At 43.0% G+C, this 16,119-nt stretch overlaps 1 protein-coding gene across 1 annotated transcript in view; it reads right to left on the bottom strand.

Moving 5' to 3' along the window:
* Positions 1–6,502: 6,502 nt before the first annotated feature.
* Cfap221 (cilia and flagella associated protein 221) overlaps positions 6,503–16,119 on the bottom strand; it is an 85,714-nt gene continuing 76,097 nt past the window's right edge. Inside the window, exons 23-24 of the mRNA XM_020184091.2 lie at positions 9,402–9,497; positions 6,503–6,725 (exon numbers count right to left, since the gene is read on the bottom strand). Of these exons, the coding sequence (XP_020039680.2) occupies positions 6,617–6,725; positions 9,402–9,497 (205 nt within the window). The 3' untranslated portion in view covers positions 6,503–6,616. The remainder of the gene's footprint in view (positions 6,726–9,401; positions 9,498–16,119) is intronic.

The following is a 16,119-nucleotide window of genomic DNA, read 5'->3' on the forward strand; positions in this document are numbered from 1 at the left end:
GAAAGCTGCTGGAGCTGGCAAGGCCACCAAATCTGTCCAGAAAACTCAGAAGGCTGAATGAATATTCTCCCTAACACCTACTACCCCAGTTTGAACCAGTAGTGGAAGAATGGTCTCAGAACGGTTTGTTTCCATTGGCCACTGAAGTTTAATAGTAAAAGACTGCTTAATGATCACAATGCATCATAAAACCTTCGGAAGGAAAGGAGACATTTTATGGACCATTTGTGTGTGTGTGTGTGTGTGTGTGTGTGTGAGAGAGAGAGAGAGAGAGAGAGAGAGAGAGAGAGAGAGAGTGTTTTAAGTTACAAGTTTTCCAAAATGGGAACAACTTGACCAAAAAATTTGTCACAAAATACTGAGACCCATTAAAACAAAATTTAATGAGGAAAAAATCGCTTCAACCTATATTTCTCACAAAGCTGCCCTACCTGTAAAGTCCCTTTCACAATGGCTTTAACAAACATCCTGCAGAACCAGGCACAGTGGCTCATACCTGTAATCCTAGCTACTTGAGAACACGGGACAGATCTCTGAGGAGATTCCAGGAATCTCTGAGAGGATTTCAGGCTAGCAGGCCCTGTCTGCCTGTTGACCAGCACCTCTTGGGTAAGGTGCTTGTTCCGCTCTGATTGGATCCCCTAGGCTGAGGAAGGGGCTGCTCCTTTTCTGGGTGCTTCTGGGTAGAGGGCTCTCCTGCAAGGTGTCTTCTAGGAAAGATGGATTTCCTTGCATCCAGGAAGAGGCCCCTCTCTGTAATGGCATCCACTTAGAGAAGGACAGTGGCCTGTGGTCTGACCCAGAAGGGCAAGGCTGCAAGGCCTGGACAAAGAGTTCTCCTGCTTCTGGGGACCCATACTCCACCATTCCCACTCTTTAAACTTGGACTCAAATCTGTTCCTGAATCCCTGCTTGAAGAGGGGCTCCTTAGTGTTCTTTAGGGCAGTGTTTCCTTCCCCTCTCCATCTGGAAAGTTCTCTCAAAGGCTCCCATGCTGTTGACTCATGGGAGTTGGGTAGATGGAGGTAGACAGTGTAGCTGAAAAAGATGGGGTGGTACAGATGCAGCTTTACTCCCTCAGCAAACACTGTCATCCCAACAATAGCTCATAGTTACTGGGTTCTTATTGTACACCACCCTAGCACAGATATCTCGTTTAATCTCATAACAATCCCATGAAACCAATGCTGTCATTTCTGCCTGTTTAGTAGCTGCAGGAAAACTACATGAATGTACTAAATTTATAGAGATGATGCCATATTTATCATCATGGGACGAGCTGATATTCCATGTCCTTCCATCTGATGTTCTGGACTCTAAATTCATCTATTAGGTTCAAATCCTATTTTCCCTATAGCAAATATACTCTGTAAACATACAGAGCCACGAAAACGTAAATGAATATTAGAGACATAGTTTTCATATCTCTTTTCTATTTTTTAATTCAACAAACACCTGATCTCATGTGATGAGTTATCATCAGAACGCAAGTGCACTAGAAACATTGAATGAAATTATCTTTAGGTGCTGGGTGCCAGTAGTTTACACCTGTAATCCTAGCTACTCAGCAAGCAGAGATCAGGAGGATCATGATTCGAAGTCAGCTGGGGCAAATAGTTTGCAAGACCCTATCTCAAAAAGACCCATCACAAAAAAGGGCTGGTGGAGTGTCTCAAGAGTATAGGCCTTGAGTTCAAACCCCAGTATAAAAAATTATCTTTGGGTAATGTGTATATGAAACATCAATGAATTTCCTGTTTAGAATTGGGTTCTGTACCCAACATATCTCAATATTCCAAAATCCTAAAAGGTCTGAAAATGCTTCTGGTCTTGAGCATTTTGGAGAAGGATTTGTCAGCCAGTAGCAACTGTGTGGCTCAGAATGTGAGAATCATTGAGAAAGCACTTCACAAAGTGAAAGCCCTTGAAAAGGAAGAACAGAGGTAGATTATCCCGAAGCTCTCCAGTTAAAAAGCTGTTGGGCCTTAGAGAAGGAACTGTGACAATCTGAATGACTGCAAGAGAGAGAAGGCTGGCAGGTCTCCAAGACAGCCGTTTCACCCTGTGATCCTGTATCTCTTAGTCAGCCTTTGGATATATCCACAATCGCTAAGGAACCTGGGTAACTGATGCCACAGAGAGCCCCCAAAACTTCACATAGCCAGTGATTTAATTAAAGGCAATTTTCCCATAGGATCGATCACAGAAGGAAACAAAAGGTGAGGGTTCCCTGCCTATTTCCACCTAAAGGTGGAATGAAAAAGGAAAGAAAAACCCTGACAGCAATTCATATTTGGAAATCCATTTGGTTTATGATGGAACCGAGTCAGGAGAGGCCTTTCCTGTGACATCCACCAGGTGGCAACCAATCCCCAACACAGTCAATACAACCTTTACAAGGGGCCATAGCCTTAGGATGGACCTTGGGATGCCAGGAGAGAAATAAAAGAAATTGGCCCTTGTTTTTAGGAGGGGAAAGTGAGGTACATATAAATATATGCATTGACATGCAAACAGGTTCAAAGTAATGTAACAAGGCCTGAGCCAGAAAGGTCACTAAGGGCAAAGGAACTTGGCCTGGGAAGGCACCAAGGTGAGGAGGTAGTGGAATCTTAGGGAATGGCATGCAAAGGTCCAGGGGTGTAAACAAGTGGTCTATGCTTAGGAAATTGCTGGTAGGTTAGGCTTTTGAGAATGGTGCATGTGGTGAGGGGAGAGCGTGGTTTTCAGTCCTTGGGAGACTTAAGTCACAAGTGAGAAGGATAAACTAAACTGAAGAGGTTGCTTATCCACAGAGAGACAGTGTTCGGATGGGGGATGGGCATGGAACAGCAAGAATGACACTTGTCTGAGTGTGTCTCTGTATATACCTCTGACTCGTACAATCATAGTAATGTTTCCATTACATACCCCCAAAATAAATGACTAATTAAAACAAACTAGGATGTGGGGGAATTCAAGATGGAATTCAAACAGTAACAAGTGAACCTAATTATATCCCTAATAAACAACTCAATGATGCTGATGGGTGTGGAGGGGAAATAAAACCTAACCTAAGTGACTTTGGAAAACTATTTTAACTGGACCCTACAAAGGTGAAATAACACACACACACACACACACACACACACAAACACACACACACACATTCTGCAATCTAGTTAGTAAATGCTTCTTTCACTGGGAGAAGTGTTACTTTATAGTATACTAAGATTGAACAAATAAGTAAATATATTGTAGATAATGAGAATAGAGTTTCTCATGGTAGGGAAAGGAAGATACAAGTCAGGAAGGGGGAAGGCCAGAATGACCCACACAATGTTGGATTGAAATGGAAGTATCAGTGTTAATTGTATATGTTAATTGCATATGTGTGGGCATTTCTATCATGATGACAAAATACCTGGATAAGAAACTTACAAGGAGGAAAGATTTATTTTGGCTCATGCTTTTGATACATGGTCACTTGGCCCTACTGCCTTTGGGTCTGCAGCAAGGCAGCACATCATGGCGGGAGTGTGTGGCAGAGGTAACTGCTCAACTCATGATGTCCAGGAAGCAAAGAGAAAGTCAGGAAGGCCAGGGTCCCAATATTCTCTTCAAATGCACTTCTCTAGTGAGCTAACTTCATCCCACTAGATCCTGCCTCTTATAGGTTCCATTGCATCTAAACAGCACCACAGGCTGCTGACCAAGCCTTTAACATGTAGGCCTTTGGGGGATACTTATCCAACCATAGCAGTGGATCAAATTAAACACATGTATTTCCTAGCCTAGACACAATGAGGACCACAGTAACAATGAACACATCTGCTTCTCAGATCTTGGCTTCTAAACACTACTCTCCAATAGAAGATATCAGATCCCTCGGAGAAATGGTTCATTCTGGGGCAGAGGCAGAGAAAATGCAGATGAGCCTGCGATATCATGAGATGGCAGGAAGTAAGGACATATGTAAGAAAGGGTGAGGGTATGTCAAAGGGACAGAGAAATAACTTGCGGGAGCTCCCATGGCCAGAGTGGGAACAGTGGAAGAAACAAACAATGGTATTGTATGATGCGTTATAACCTTATGATTAAATATCCATGATCTCTTCCTGATCGAGATGAGGGAGAAGGGAAACTGATGGAAATCAGCACGAAGCAAACACCATGGTAATAACCATCACAGTTGGATGTGGGAATATATACACGTATATATGAACACATGAATATGCATATCTATGTATACATGTGTATACATACATACACACATGCAGATAGGTGGATACAGAATGGGAAAAAAGTGGAGAATAAATAGGATACTTGTATAATCTCAAAATCTCTCACTTAGATGATTGTCCATTACTGAGTGTTATGGTTTAGATCTTGAATGTGCCCCAAAGGCTCAAGTGCTGAACACTTGGTCCCCAGCCGATGGGATGGGTAATAGGTAGGAGGGGGAGGAGGTATTTGGAAGAAAGTATACTCTTCTTGGTGAGAGGAAAAAGAAGTGGCCAGTAGTTCTGGGTCAGGAGGGTGGTACCATGGGAACCTAATATTATCAGGGGTTTCCCTATCTGAGACTTACCTGGTCTCAACCCCATTGAGCTTCAGTGAAAAGGCCAGATGGGACTCTATGTGGATGGTGAGGCTTTAGACATTCACAGCCAAGCACTGGCATTCTGAGAGCCAGCACCATAATCCACACTTCTGCAGACCCTGGGCCCAATGCCTCCTAGAATAGGCCTCTGCAGCCTTCAGGGACTACTGCTGGCCCCTTCCTGCTCAATGCACTGGTCTCTAGAGAGTTCCCAAGTAACAGGTCATACTCTTAGGGATGCCAGGCCCATCTCAGCTTCTCACCTGGTTCCCTTTTTTTGTTGCCCACATAAGCAGTCAGACTGACTGAGGAGCCAGCCCCACCTCCATGGCGCAACTCAAGAGGGGAAAGAAGAGGTGGGTGCTAGTGGCTTATGCCTATAATCCTAGCTACTTGGAAGGTAGCGATCAGGAGGATCAAGGTTCGAAGTCAGCCTTGGGCAAATAGTTTGTGAGACCCTATCTTGAAAATACCCAACACAAAATAGGGCTGGTGAAGTGGCTCAAGTGGTAGAACGCCTGCCTACCAAGTGTGAGGCCTGAGTTAAAACTCCAGTGCTACCAAAAAAAAAGTGGCAGAGGGGCAGGGAAGAAGCCTGGGACACCTGAAATGCTAGGTGTCTCCCAACACAGGGTCTCTCTAGCCCTCCAGGCAGGCTTCTGAAATCCAACTGATCCAGCCAGATCTGTCTTGGATAGGGTTGTGAAGTTTTTTTTGGGGGGGGCAGGAGTGGCTGGGCCATTCCTTGTCCCTCAGTGGGCCCTGTGACCCTCAATGAAGCCCAGCTGAGCCCTGGCTCTCCCTCCAGCCAGGTCCCATCTTCTGTTACCCATACTCCTTTGCAGAGGGTTTCCACCTAGCTCTTCCTCCGCTCTGTGAAAGACCCCATTCCAAGACAGGAGGTGACTGAGTGTGCCTCCTTTCATTGTTTAAAAGAAGAAAACCTTTACTGATGAACAGGTTCAGGTGAATGTACCAGCTCCCCTCCCCTGCCACCCAGGATGATGATGCTTGGGCTGTGCCTGGAAAATGCCAAGCTGCCCTGGGGGTGGCTGTCAGCTGAAGGGATCCTGGGCATAGCGGTGACAGTCTCCTTTGGTTTTCTGGTCTCTTGGAGGTCACTTGCCAGGATCAAGTAAAGGACCATCTGTGTGTGTGTGTGTGTGTGTGTGTGTGTGTGTGTGTGTGTGTGAGAGAGAGAGAGAGATTCTGTGGGTTTATAATTATATACACACACATAAACATACCTATACGTATAGATAATTATATATACTTATGCTTAGAAAAATGAATAGAAAGAATACATTCAAACATATTTGTATAATTAACAGTTGTTATAATCCAAATTCCATCAGCCTTGCTAGCCTGTGAGTATGAATGGAGTAGACAAACAAAAAGGCCTGGTTTTTACCAATCCATGCTTCCAGGGGTTCCTGGCCCCTTTGCAATGACTTCCTGCCCCAGGTGCTTCTGGGAGTTTCTGGAGGGATGTTCCCCAGTTGTTTGCAAATCAGTCTGCAAACTCCAGCCATCTCACAATATCCCCTCCAGTTCTGGTCCCCCTTGCTAGTGTCTCCCACCAGCATAACTATTTGGGGAGCCAATGTCCATTCAGTGCTGTTCCTCCTGGGAGTGGTTGCCAGTGTCAAAATCCGAGATGCTAGTTCTGTGCAGAGGTGGGCACACATCCCAGTCCCAGACCTATCTACCTTAGGCTCCTGGGCACCACACCACAAAAAACTCCCTGAAACAGCTGTCAGCACCTGGTTCTTAGTCTCTGTCATCACAGTGGCTTGTGCCTTGTTCAGGAAGGCTTTGTTCCAGTGCATGAATCTTGCAACAAGAAGCTTTCAACACTGCCCTTATGCTAATGATATTTTATTATCAGAAAGAAAAATTTCAAAATATATACATCCACATTTCAATTTTTGCCTCTAGAGACTTTAATTCCAAAAATAGCTGGAGTGTAAATGGATACTCAGGCCCTTGGTGACCTGCGGGAAGTGAATGAGAAGAGCTGACCTCCTGGTGGTTCTATTCTAGAATCAGGTACGCACTGAGAGCTCTGCTCTGCAGGTTCTTCATCTCCTCCTGCACCTTTTCCCCCGCCTTTTCTGCTGCGTGGGCCTGGTCTTTCACTTCTCTGAACATCAAAAAACACAACAAGGTCACACAAGGCACTTAATAAAACATGCAAGTCACCCACCAATGCACAGCACTGCCAGTGAACATTGGAGTTTTTGTCTTAACAAATAAAGTTAACATATAAATAATTACATATCACAGTGATTTACTAAGCAGTGAGAACCTTCAGCCTGCAAGTGATTCAAACTTGTTTTCTAGTCTCAGTGGTACCAGTTTCCTAGAATTGGGCAAGTTACCTACAGGCCCCGTCTCCACCTCCTGGTGGTGGTAATTGCTGCCTCCCCTCATGGTTGTGAGGGTGAAATGAGAAAACAGTCACAGAGATCCTATCTTGAGGTCTTCTCCATGCCCAGTCCATATTAGTGTTTTAAAAAGTCTTTATGAATAAAGTAAACAGATGACATTTCTGACTCTGGTGATGGCTGCAGGAGGGTGGGGTATGCACCTGGACCAAGTAGCGGTAGACATGGGTCTACTGAGCACGATGGTAGGTGTGGCCAGGGCTGCTGTGTAGAACTTCTGCCAGATGTGGGGGGGCTGAGGCTAGGGCTGAGGGATGGGGAGTATCTGACCTTTGGTGGGGCCGATTTGCCCATTGGTGGGCTGGGGCCCAGGATGAAGGAGCAGATGGAGATGTGGCAGGGCAAGTGTACTGGTTGAAAGGATAGATACCTTATCTAAAGACCATGAAGTCTTTATATGAACTCATCTGCTTGGGAAGTAGGAGATCTAAAATTAAATGATTCTGAGACATTTTCTAAAGAGAGTGACATGTGACTCTGGCAAATGCCTGATACTTTTGGAAAGCCAGAAATATCTGAACCTGCAGAACTGAAATGTTCCCTACTGCACATAGTTAGAGAAATTAATTGGTGCTATGTTATGGAATCGTTTAAAATATGTAGATCATGTCTCCTTTTAAAGACAGTAGTGATCGAGTAATAACTGTGATAATATAGGAGTGTTGAGTGATGCGTCAACAACTAAAGTCACTCAGTTTCTGGGACATTTGTCAACACGATTCCCCTTTGTGGGTCTTGAGAGAGCTAAGACCTCTCACTGTCCAGGCAGCAAGAATCAATTTAGTTAATTATGGTTACTGAAGGAGAGCAGATGTCTTTGCATCAAGGAAAAGAAATATTTTCCAGAAACTGAATAGACAGCAGGACTTTTTCTTTCCTGTTTTAGTTTTTATGGTGCTGGGACTGAAGCCAGGGCCTCACGCATGCTAGGCATGCACCCATTGAGCCACATCCCCAGTCCTAGTTGATGGCTTCTACGGGGAATTTAAACACCATTATGTGTTCTTTTTATTTTGTTCCCTCTAACTGCAGTTGTGTCCGACAGGAAGGATTCTCTTGGTGTCTGACTGAGACTGAGGGAGGTGAGGAAGGCCAGCAGGGGAGGAAAAAGAAGACAAGACCAAACACAGGACAACGCTTGACAGGAGCAGAAGAGAATTCCAGAACAAAAAGAACTTTTGAAAATGGCCTAGGAGACAGATGTTAATCAGCCTGTTGGAATACTATGCAGTTGGTAAAATGAAATATAATGATGTATATCTACATTTATAAATAGACATTTATGATATACTGCTAAATAAAACTGCAGAAGACAAAACAGTATGTATAATATGATTTAATTTTGTTAAAACTCTGTGTGTGTAACACATACATACTCAGAAGTCAAAATAGACAAGTTGCTACCTCTAGGTGGTAGAATTGTTGTTCTTAATTTATTCTCATGTTTTTCTGATTTTTTAAATTAAATTCATTTTAAACATAAAAGTAAAACACTGAACACATGGAATTCCAAGCTTATAAACCATGTGACTCACAGAATGTCATTTATAGTGTAAAATATGTGAATCACAGAATGTCATTTATAGTGTAAAATATTCTTCAAAATTCTTATTTTATTCTTTGACAGCACTAGGACTTGAACTCAGGGCCTCACACTTGCTAGGCAGGCACTCTACCACTTGAGCCACTGTGCCAGCCCTTTTTTGTGGTGGATTTTTTCAAGATAGGGTCTTGTGAACTATTTGCCTGGGCTGGCTTTCAACCGTGATCATCCTGATCTCTGCCTCCTGAGTAGCTAGGATTACAGGCATGGGCCACTAGTGCCCAGCCTCAAAATTAAATTTTAAAAGTAACGTACTTGCTTAGCTAGTTAGCCCTCTGATGGAGAGGTGGAGGAAGGGACATTTTTCACATTTGGCAGCTCATTCAATCCTCACAAGTGCCCTGTGAATGATCATTTATTTTATGCATGTTACAAATGAGGAAACTGAGGCCCAAAGAAGATTAGTTGGGTAGAGGTCTTATATGTGATAAATGGTAGGGCTGAGATTCAGCCTCAGGTTTGGCTCAGAGCCTGTGTTCCTTATACTGAGTGAAAATCAATCAGCTTTTAACGAGAAACAAACACATCTCTGAAACTGAGCAATAAGCACCTAGAGAGACTGGAATCAATTTTTAAAAGTTTACTTGCCAGAAACCTTTGAAGGAGCTAATTGTGTATAAAATAACACATACATTTAAATATCTTAAGCATTGGAAATGTCTCGTTCAAAGCTTGGGATTATTAGATTCAGACAACGGGACAATTCTGAACTTCATACAGGGCAAATGTTATCCAAGCCCACCTCTTAGGGCGAAGAGCATTCACTTACTTCTCCTTCTCGGCGTCCTTTTGGTCCAACACAGGGAACTCCACTTGTATCATTTCTGGAGTCAGTACAACTTCTATATTGTGTTCACAGAGCTCACTGAAAAGTAATGAGATGCTTAGTGGGGACTGCTTTTCCTTCCCAACAGAAAATTAGAAGGAATATTGTGAATGTTAAGGAGTTATGCGCTCCTCGTGGTTTTCAACTTCAGTTCCATCTACTTTTGTTGAGTTTATGTTCAGAGATGCAAAGGCTGACAAGCTGCTGTCTGCCAATAAACAATGGTGGGAGTCGTTATTTATAAGCAAGAGTAAAAAGCAGTTTTTAAAAATGGGGTCACAGATTTCAGATTCTTTTCAAGTGTACATGGGACACTTAACCAGAATGGACCATATCTTGGGCCATAAAGAAAGCCCAGATGATTTCAAAACAGTGGAATAATTTAGACTATGTTCTCTGGTCGCAATGGAATTTGAATAGAAATCAAAAGCAAAGAATAACTAGAAATTCATGGTTGCTTTAAATTTAACCAGAGTATTTCCAAATAGAGTATGGTGAAAGAAATTCAAGGGATCTAGTCCCTTCTTTCTTTTTTTCCTTCCTCCTTTCCTTCCTTCCTCCCTCCCTCCCTTCTTCCTTCCTTTCCACCTTTTGGTGGTTTCCCCTAGAGAAAGGGTGCTATGGTTTGGGTATGAAATGTCCCCCAAAAGGCTCATATGCTGAAGGCTTGGTTATCAAGGCAGCAAAGTTCGGAGATGGGTTTTTTGGGAGTGACTGGATCATGAGGGCAGATGGAGTTACAATTTGGTGGCTTTATTGGGAGGTGGGGGGAGATGGGACCTGGTTGGAGGAAGGAGGTCACTGGTGGGGGGTGCCTTTGAAGGGTGTACCCTTTCCCCCAGTCCCTTCCTGTCTTTCTTCTCTTTGCTTCCTGGCCACTGTGAGATTAGCGTTTTCTGCCACACACTCCCACCACCATGATGCTTCTCCTTCACCCCGGGCACAAAGAAATGAGTCCAGCAATCGTGAGCTGAACCTCTCAAACTGGGGGTGGCCATAAATCCTCCCTTCTTTAAGTTCCTTTTTGTCAGGTATTTTGTCACAGCCATGGGAAAATCTGACTAACACAAGAGTAAGCTTTTTCTATGAAAACTGTAGGTCATTTGGCTTCAATTGTAACTACCCAACTCTGCTACATCAGCATGAAAGGAATCAGAGAAAAAATATGAATCAGTGGCCTTGGCTGGGTTACAAGAAAATTTATTGACAAGCACCGGTGGCTGTCCAGATTTGCCCATGGGCCGTAATTTGCTGACTTATGGTCTAGAGCTTTGTTGTTTGATGGTTAAATTTGGGTCATTGCTGTTTGGGTTTCAGCTGGAGAAAGAGGGCTGGAGTGTGTAGAGGAGACACACTGACTTTGCTGAGGGTTCTGACCTCAGAAGCAGACTACATGTCATCTGCTGACATCCCATTGGCAAAGGCCTAGTCAAATGGACAGTCTGGGATATTAGCCTTTAGTGTGGACTTAGAAGAAGAGGCAATGAGTTTTTGGATAACAGCCATCTCCAGTTCACTCTGTGAAATGCTTCCAAGATGAACAAAGGCAGTAAAGGTTTCAGAGTTTGGCAACAGAAACAGGAACACTTTATCTAGCAGCCATCCATAAACAGAGGTGGCCATGGCAGTTTCCTGTTGAGGAAAACACCCTGGAAAACTGCAAAAAGTTATTCAGGTCCCTAAGGCGGAGAGTCATTTCGCTGGCGCTCTGCAACATCGTCTTCCCAGCAGCAGCTTCCTCATCTCTAAGGGGCCGGCATAACATGACTTTGACGTGGGGATCCCACCGCCAAGCACCACCTGGTACACTCAGTCCTTGGGAAGTGCTAGTTATTCTAATTGTCACCCTCCTCCTCGATGTCATACCATTTCCTTTATGTCTGGCAACCCCTATGAAGTAGGGAAACTGAGTCATGATTGTGTACACATCAGTGCTGACTGAGGAAAGGCTGACTCTGTGTGGGTCTGCTGAGTGTCTCCCCTGTAGGCGGGGCTACAGGATGCTTTCTTCTGAACCTGAAGCAAGTAGGTGTCATCCTACCTTGCCTGTACTGCTCTCAAACAAACAGATTCTGGTGCAGAAGTTTGAGCAGAAGGCTTTTCAACTTCCCTTTTCTGATCTGGTTTCTAAGCCTAGACACCAAGTATTATCAAGGCTCAATGCCTGAGAGCAAGCCTTCGAACTGGATATATGCCTTGGATATTTAGGATTTCACTCATTCACTGTTTGTATGTAAAATGCATTGAATGTATTAATGTAGCATGTGTTTATAAAATAGAAAACTAAAAACAGTATGTTGAAAATTCTTATTTTTGAGTATATACTATATGAAAGATGCTGTAGTCTGTCAAGTAATAAACCATTTGCTTTGATCACAGAGCAGGCTGGCACAGATCCTAGTCTAACCATGGCAGTGATGAGTGGTTATCAGTGCTTGAATTAGCAGGATTTCTTTGCTTCGTCATAATTGACTGTATAATTTAGAATACGCATTAAGAACGAAAACATTTTTGAACAATGGAATTGAAGGAGTACAGACCAGCAAGGATGCAATAGGAGGACAGGTCCTGATGGCCTTAGCCTTTCTCTTTCACTTGCAGGGTTTGGGCCACAACCCCAAGTGTTGAAATCCCAAAGGATCAAAACCCCTGAAGTTGAAACTATTCATTTAAAAAATTCTTTAAAGCACATTCATTTATTTATTTTTGTTTTGGGTAGTACTGGGGTTTAAACTCAGGGCTAGTGCTTGCTAGGTGGGCACTCTACAACTTGAGCCCTGCGCCAAGCCCTTACTGCTTTAGTCATTTTTTTCCATAGGGTCTCATGCTTTTGCCTAGGGCTGGCCTGGAATGTGATCCTCCCAGCTCTGCCTCCTGAACAGCTGCCACCGTATCCACCCTTATTTACATTTTTAAAGGGGATTTATTTGATCAACATATGAAAATATGACAGAGCACTTCATAGGCCATGCTGTGCGATAAAATGGGCAATAATAACATACATATTTTTTGTAAGTATAAATCCTCAGGTAAACTAATAGTCACACGGGTATAACAGTTTTGAACACATGAACCATACATAAAGAAATAGGTCAAAAGCAAACTGTATGAACACACACACTGGGTGTGCTCACCTTTATAACTCCAGTCACTTGAAATGCAGACAACCTAAGTCTTTTGACAAAATTGATCAAAACTGTGATGGGTTGCCCTGCATATGCTGTTGCCCAAAGACTGAGACCTCAAGGAATTTTACTTTTCACAAATGCAGTTGTACAAAAAGAACATCTGAATTTTTCTTTTTGGTAGGATTGGGGTTTGAACTCAGGGCCTTACACTTGCTAAGCAGGTACTCTTTATCACTTAAGCCACTCCTCTAACCCCTCAAAGAGAACATCCTGGACTGCAAGTGTGGCTCAAGACATAGAGTGCCTGCTTTGCGAGCACCTGCTTTGTAAGTGTGAGCCATGAGTTCAAATCCCAGTTCCACCAAAATGAACATAATTTTTGTTGACTGAGAAAGTTTCAACATTTTTATGTTACAGTGCTCACAAAGTCAATACTGTGATAAGGCACTTTCACGTCAAATCATTCCATTTTCACTCAAATTTGTAAAAAACACATAAAACGAAACTCTCTAAAAGTTTTTATAACTTCAGTCTTAGAAATAATGTGAAGATGAAATTCATAGTGTAGTGAATTGTAAAAAGTAACACTCACAATTTAAAACAATGGGGAAAAAACTACAAAAGAGTGAAAAAATCTTTCCCCAGAAAATTATCCCCCCCGAAAAAAAAACTAAAAAGAAAATTCTGCACACAAATAGGTGTATTTCAGGGATAGATATGGCAATTGCACAGAGATACTCTGTCTCAGCTGGCTAACATTCACAATCATTAACCATACTTTGAAATCTTGCCTGGTAATGAATAGCTGTTTTTTTTTTTTCCTTTTAGGGCATGATTCTCATCAGAGGATATCTTCACATTAATTTCCTATTTGCTACTTCTTTTGAAATTCTTCTGTGATTAAATATATAATATTCGTATTAAATTTTCCCATCTTCTGTGCACATTGCTTAGAATTCTTGGGCAGAAATTACTGAGAACGTCACATCCTGAAGTCAGGAAGGAATGTCCTGAACGACTGGGCTGTGTCTGTGGCTCCCGGAACAGCATGTTCTGCAATGCTTGGACTCAGTGATCCATGTGATACTCAGGTGCTTTCAGGTCCCTCATATGAATGTATGTGGGGCATGTGTAGATGTGACTGTGTCACCCTGGCAGCCTTCATCCTTGGGTGACCAGCTCACCTATGTGTGAGCAAGGAACCTGCTTTGTCTGACTTGTACCTATCTTCTGTTTCACTGGACTAGACTTAAGAATCTTGGCAGGGTGGGCACCAGTGACTAACGCCTATAATCCTAGCTACTTGGAAGGCTGAGATCAGGAGGATCATGGTTTGAGGCCAGCCCAGGCAAACAGTTCACAAGACCCCATCTCCCAAAATAACCAGAGCAAAATGGACTGGAAGTGTGGCTCAAGCAGTAGAGATCCTGCTTTGCAAGTGTGAAGTCTTGAGTTAAAAAAGAAAAAAGAAAAATAAAAGAACTTTGGCAAATGCCAGAGAAATAGAAAAGTTACATTGACAAATAAATGAGTTTCTATAACATTTTGAAAAGTGGCAGGAGTTAAATCATGAGTGCTTCATTGGTGAAATGATCATTTATATAGAGGAACAACTTATTCAAGTCATATCTCAAAAACAAAGCCATCTATCTTACTAAAGAAATGCAGTTATACTGTAGAATACTTCCACTTTCTCACTTCAACAATTCCATGTCTATTAATCAGCTTTTTGTCACTATGACAATGCATCAGAGATAATCAACTTAAAAGGAGGAAAGGCTGCTTATTTTGGCTCAGTTTCAGTCCATGGTCACTTGGTCTGGACCTGTGGCAGCACAGCACATCATGGTAGGAGCAGAGAGAGAGAGACAGAGAGAGAAGGACCAGGATATCAAGTCTCAAGATCTCATTATCCACAGGCACACCCCCCAGTGACCTAACTTCTCCCACTAGGCCCCATTTCCTAAAGGTTGCACCACCTCCCAATAGCACCAAGCTGAGGACCAGATATTTAACACGTGGGCCTTTGTGGTATTTCTGACCCAAATTTTAGCACCATGTAACTGTCACCAGCACAGAAGTGAGAAACAAATTCAGGAACAATCAGGCAGGCACAAGACTGGCACTTGGCTAGAATGGTGACGAGATCCAGACTCTTCATGCTAATGCTTTGCTCCAGTCACACAGAAGGGTCACTGGTTTTTGGTGAATGGCTAAACTGGCTCTGTGTGTTTTCAGCTTTTCACCTTTCCTTTCTCCATATTTTCCCTGGCCTCCTCACTAGACTAGGATTCCTCTCATTTCCACCATTTCTCCTGTCCTTGGCTCCCAAAATCCTGAACACTAAAAAGGCTCTGAGTTATGGATGTCATCCCTCCCCAGATGACAAAGCTGAAGAATGTATCTTCAGTAACAGAAATTCAAGAAATAGAGAATAAATAAAGCATGAACTCTGGGCCAATGTCTTCCTAATGTGTCTGTAATCTTGCACCATAAGGCTGGTGACCTTCTTTGGGCTGTACTCCAATACTGCTGTCACAGATGCAGCAACACATCCAAGTGTTCCTTTATACCCCAAGGGTATTAAAAGATCAAAAGTTAAAAGTATTAGAAATATTTATTCAGCTTCTATTTTGGTACAACAGTGGATAGAAGGAAACTTCTTGGAAGATGATTATGTCTTCACCTGCTATTTTGGAAATCTTTGAATCATGTATCACCTGCTGTTCTTACTTTCTTTGTTACTCTTGTGTGCTAGGACATTTATTCAAAAATGAGTTGCTGCTTGCAACAACTCATTTGTTGCAAGTGTGAGATCTTGGGCCAGGGGGTTGGGATAACAAGGTCATTAATGATAATGGTCCCAGTGATCAGGAACTTACTATGTGCCAGGCACCCAGCTACAGCTTTACATGAGATGGTTCCTGTTATCCCATTTTAAAGATAAAGACATCGAGGCACTGAGAGTAGTCACTCCTGGTATACTTAGTGGCAGAGTGGGAGGTTTTGACCCTACAGCCTATACCCTCCATCATGACATCTAGAATGCTCTAGAACCATTGAAATGGAAATTTTAATGAAAGATGGTGCTATGGTTTGGATGTGTCTTGCTCCTTTTTTTTCTTTGGTGGTACTGGGGTTTGAACTCAGAACTTCACACTTGCTAGGCAGGCACTCTACCACTTGAGTCACTCTACCAGCCCTAGGATGTGGCTTGTTCCCAAAGGGTTCCTGTGTTGGAGGCTTGGTCCCCACTGTGGCCATGTGAGATGTGGTGCCTCAATGGGAGGTGGCTAGGTTACTGAGGGTACTGCCCTCAGAAGGGATTAAGGAGGTTCTTTTGGGGACCTTGAATATGTTCTTGTGAGAGCATGCTGTTATAAGAGCAACCCTGACCCTTGAATCACTTTGTCTTCCTGTCTGTCCTGTGTTTCCACTAGGAAACTCACCAGAGCTGAGTTCATGTTGGCGTCATGCCCTTGAACCTCCAGAACTGTGAGTTAAATAACTTAGTAAAGTTAGCCTGCCTTGGG

This window comes from Castor canadensis, chromosome 4 (assembly GCF_047511655.1).
Source record: "Castor canadensis chromosome 4, mCasCan1.hap1v2, whole genome shotgun sequence".
NCBI lineage: Eukaryota > Metazoa > Chordata > Mammalia > Rodentia > Castoridae > Castor > Castor canadensis.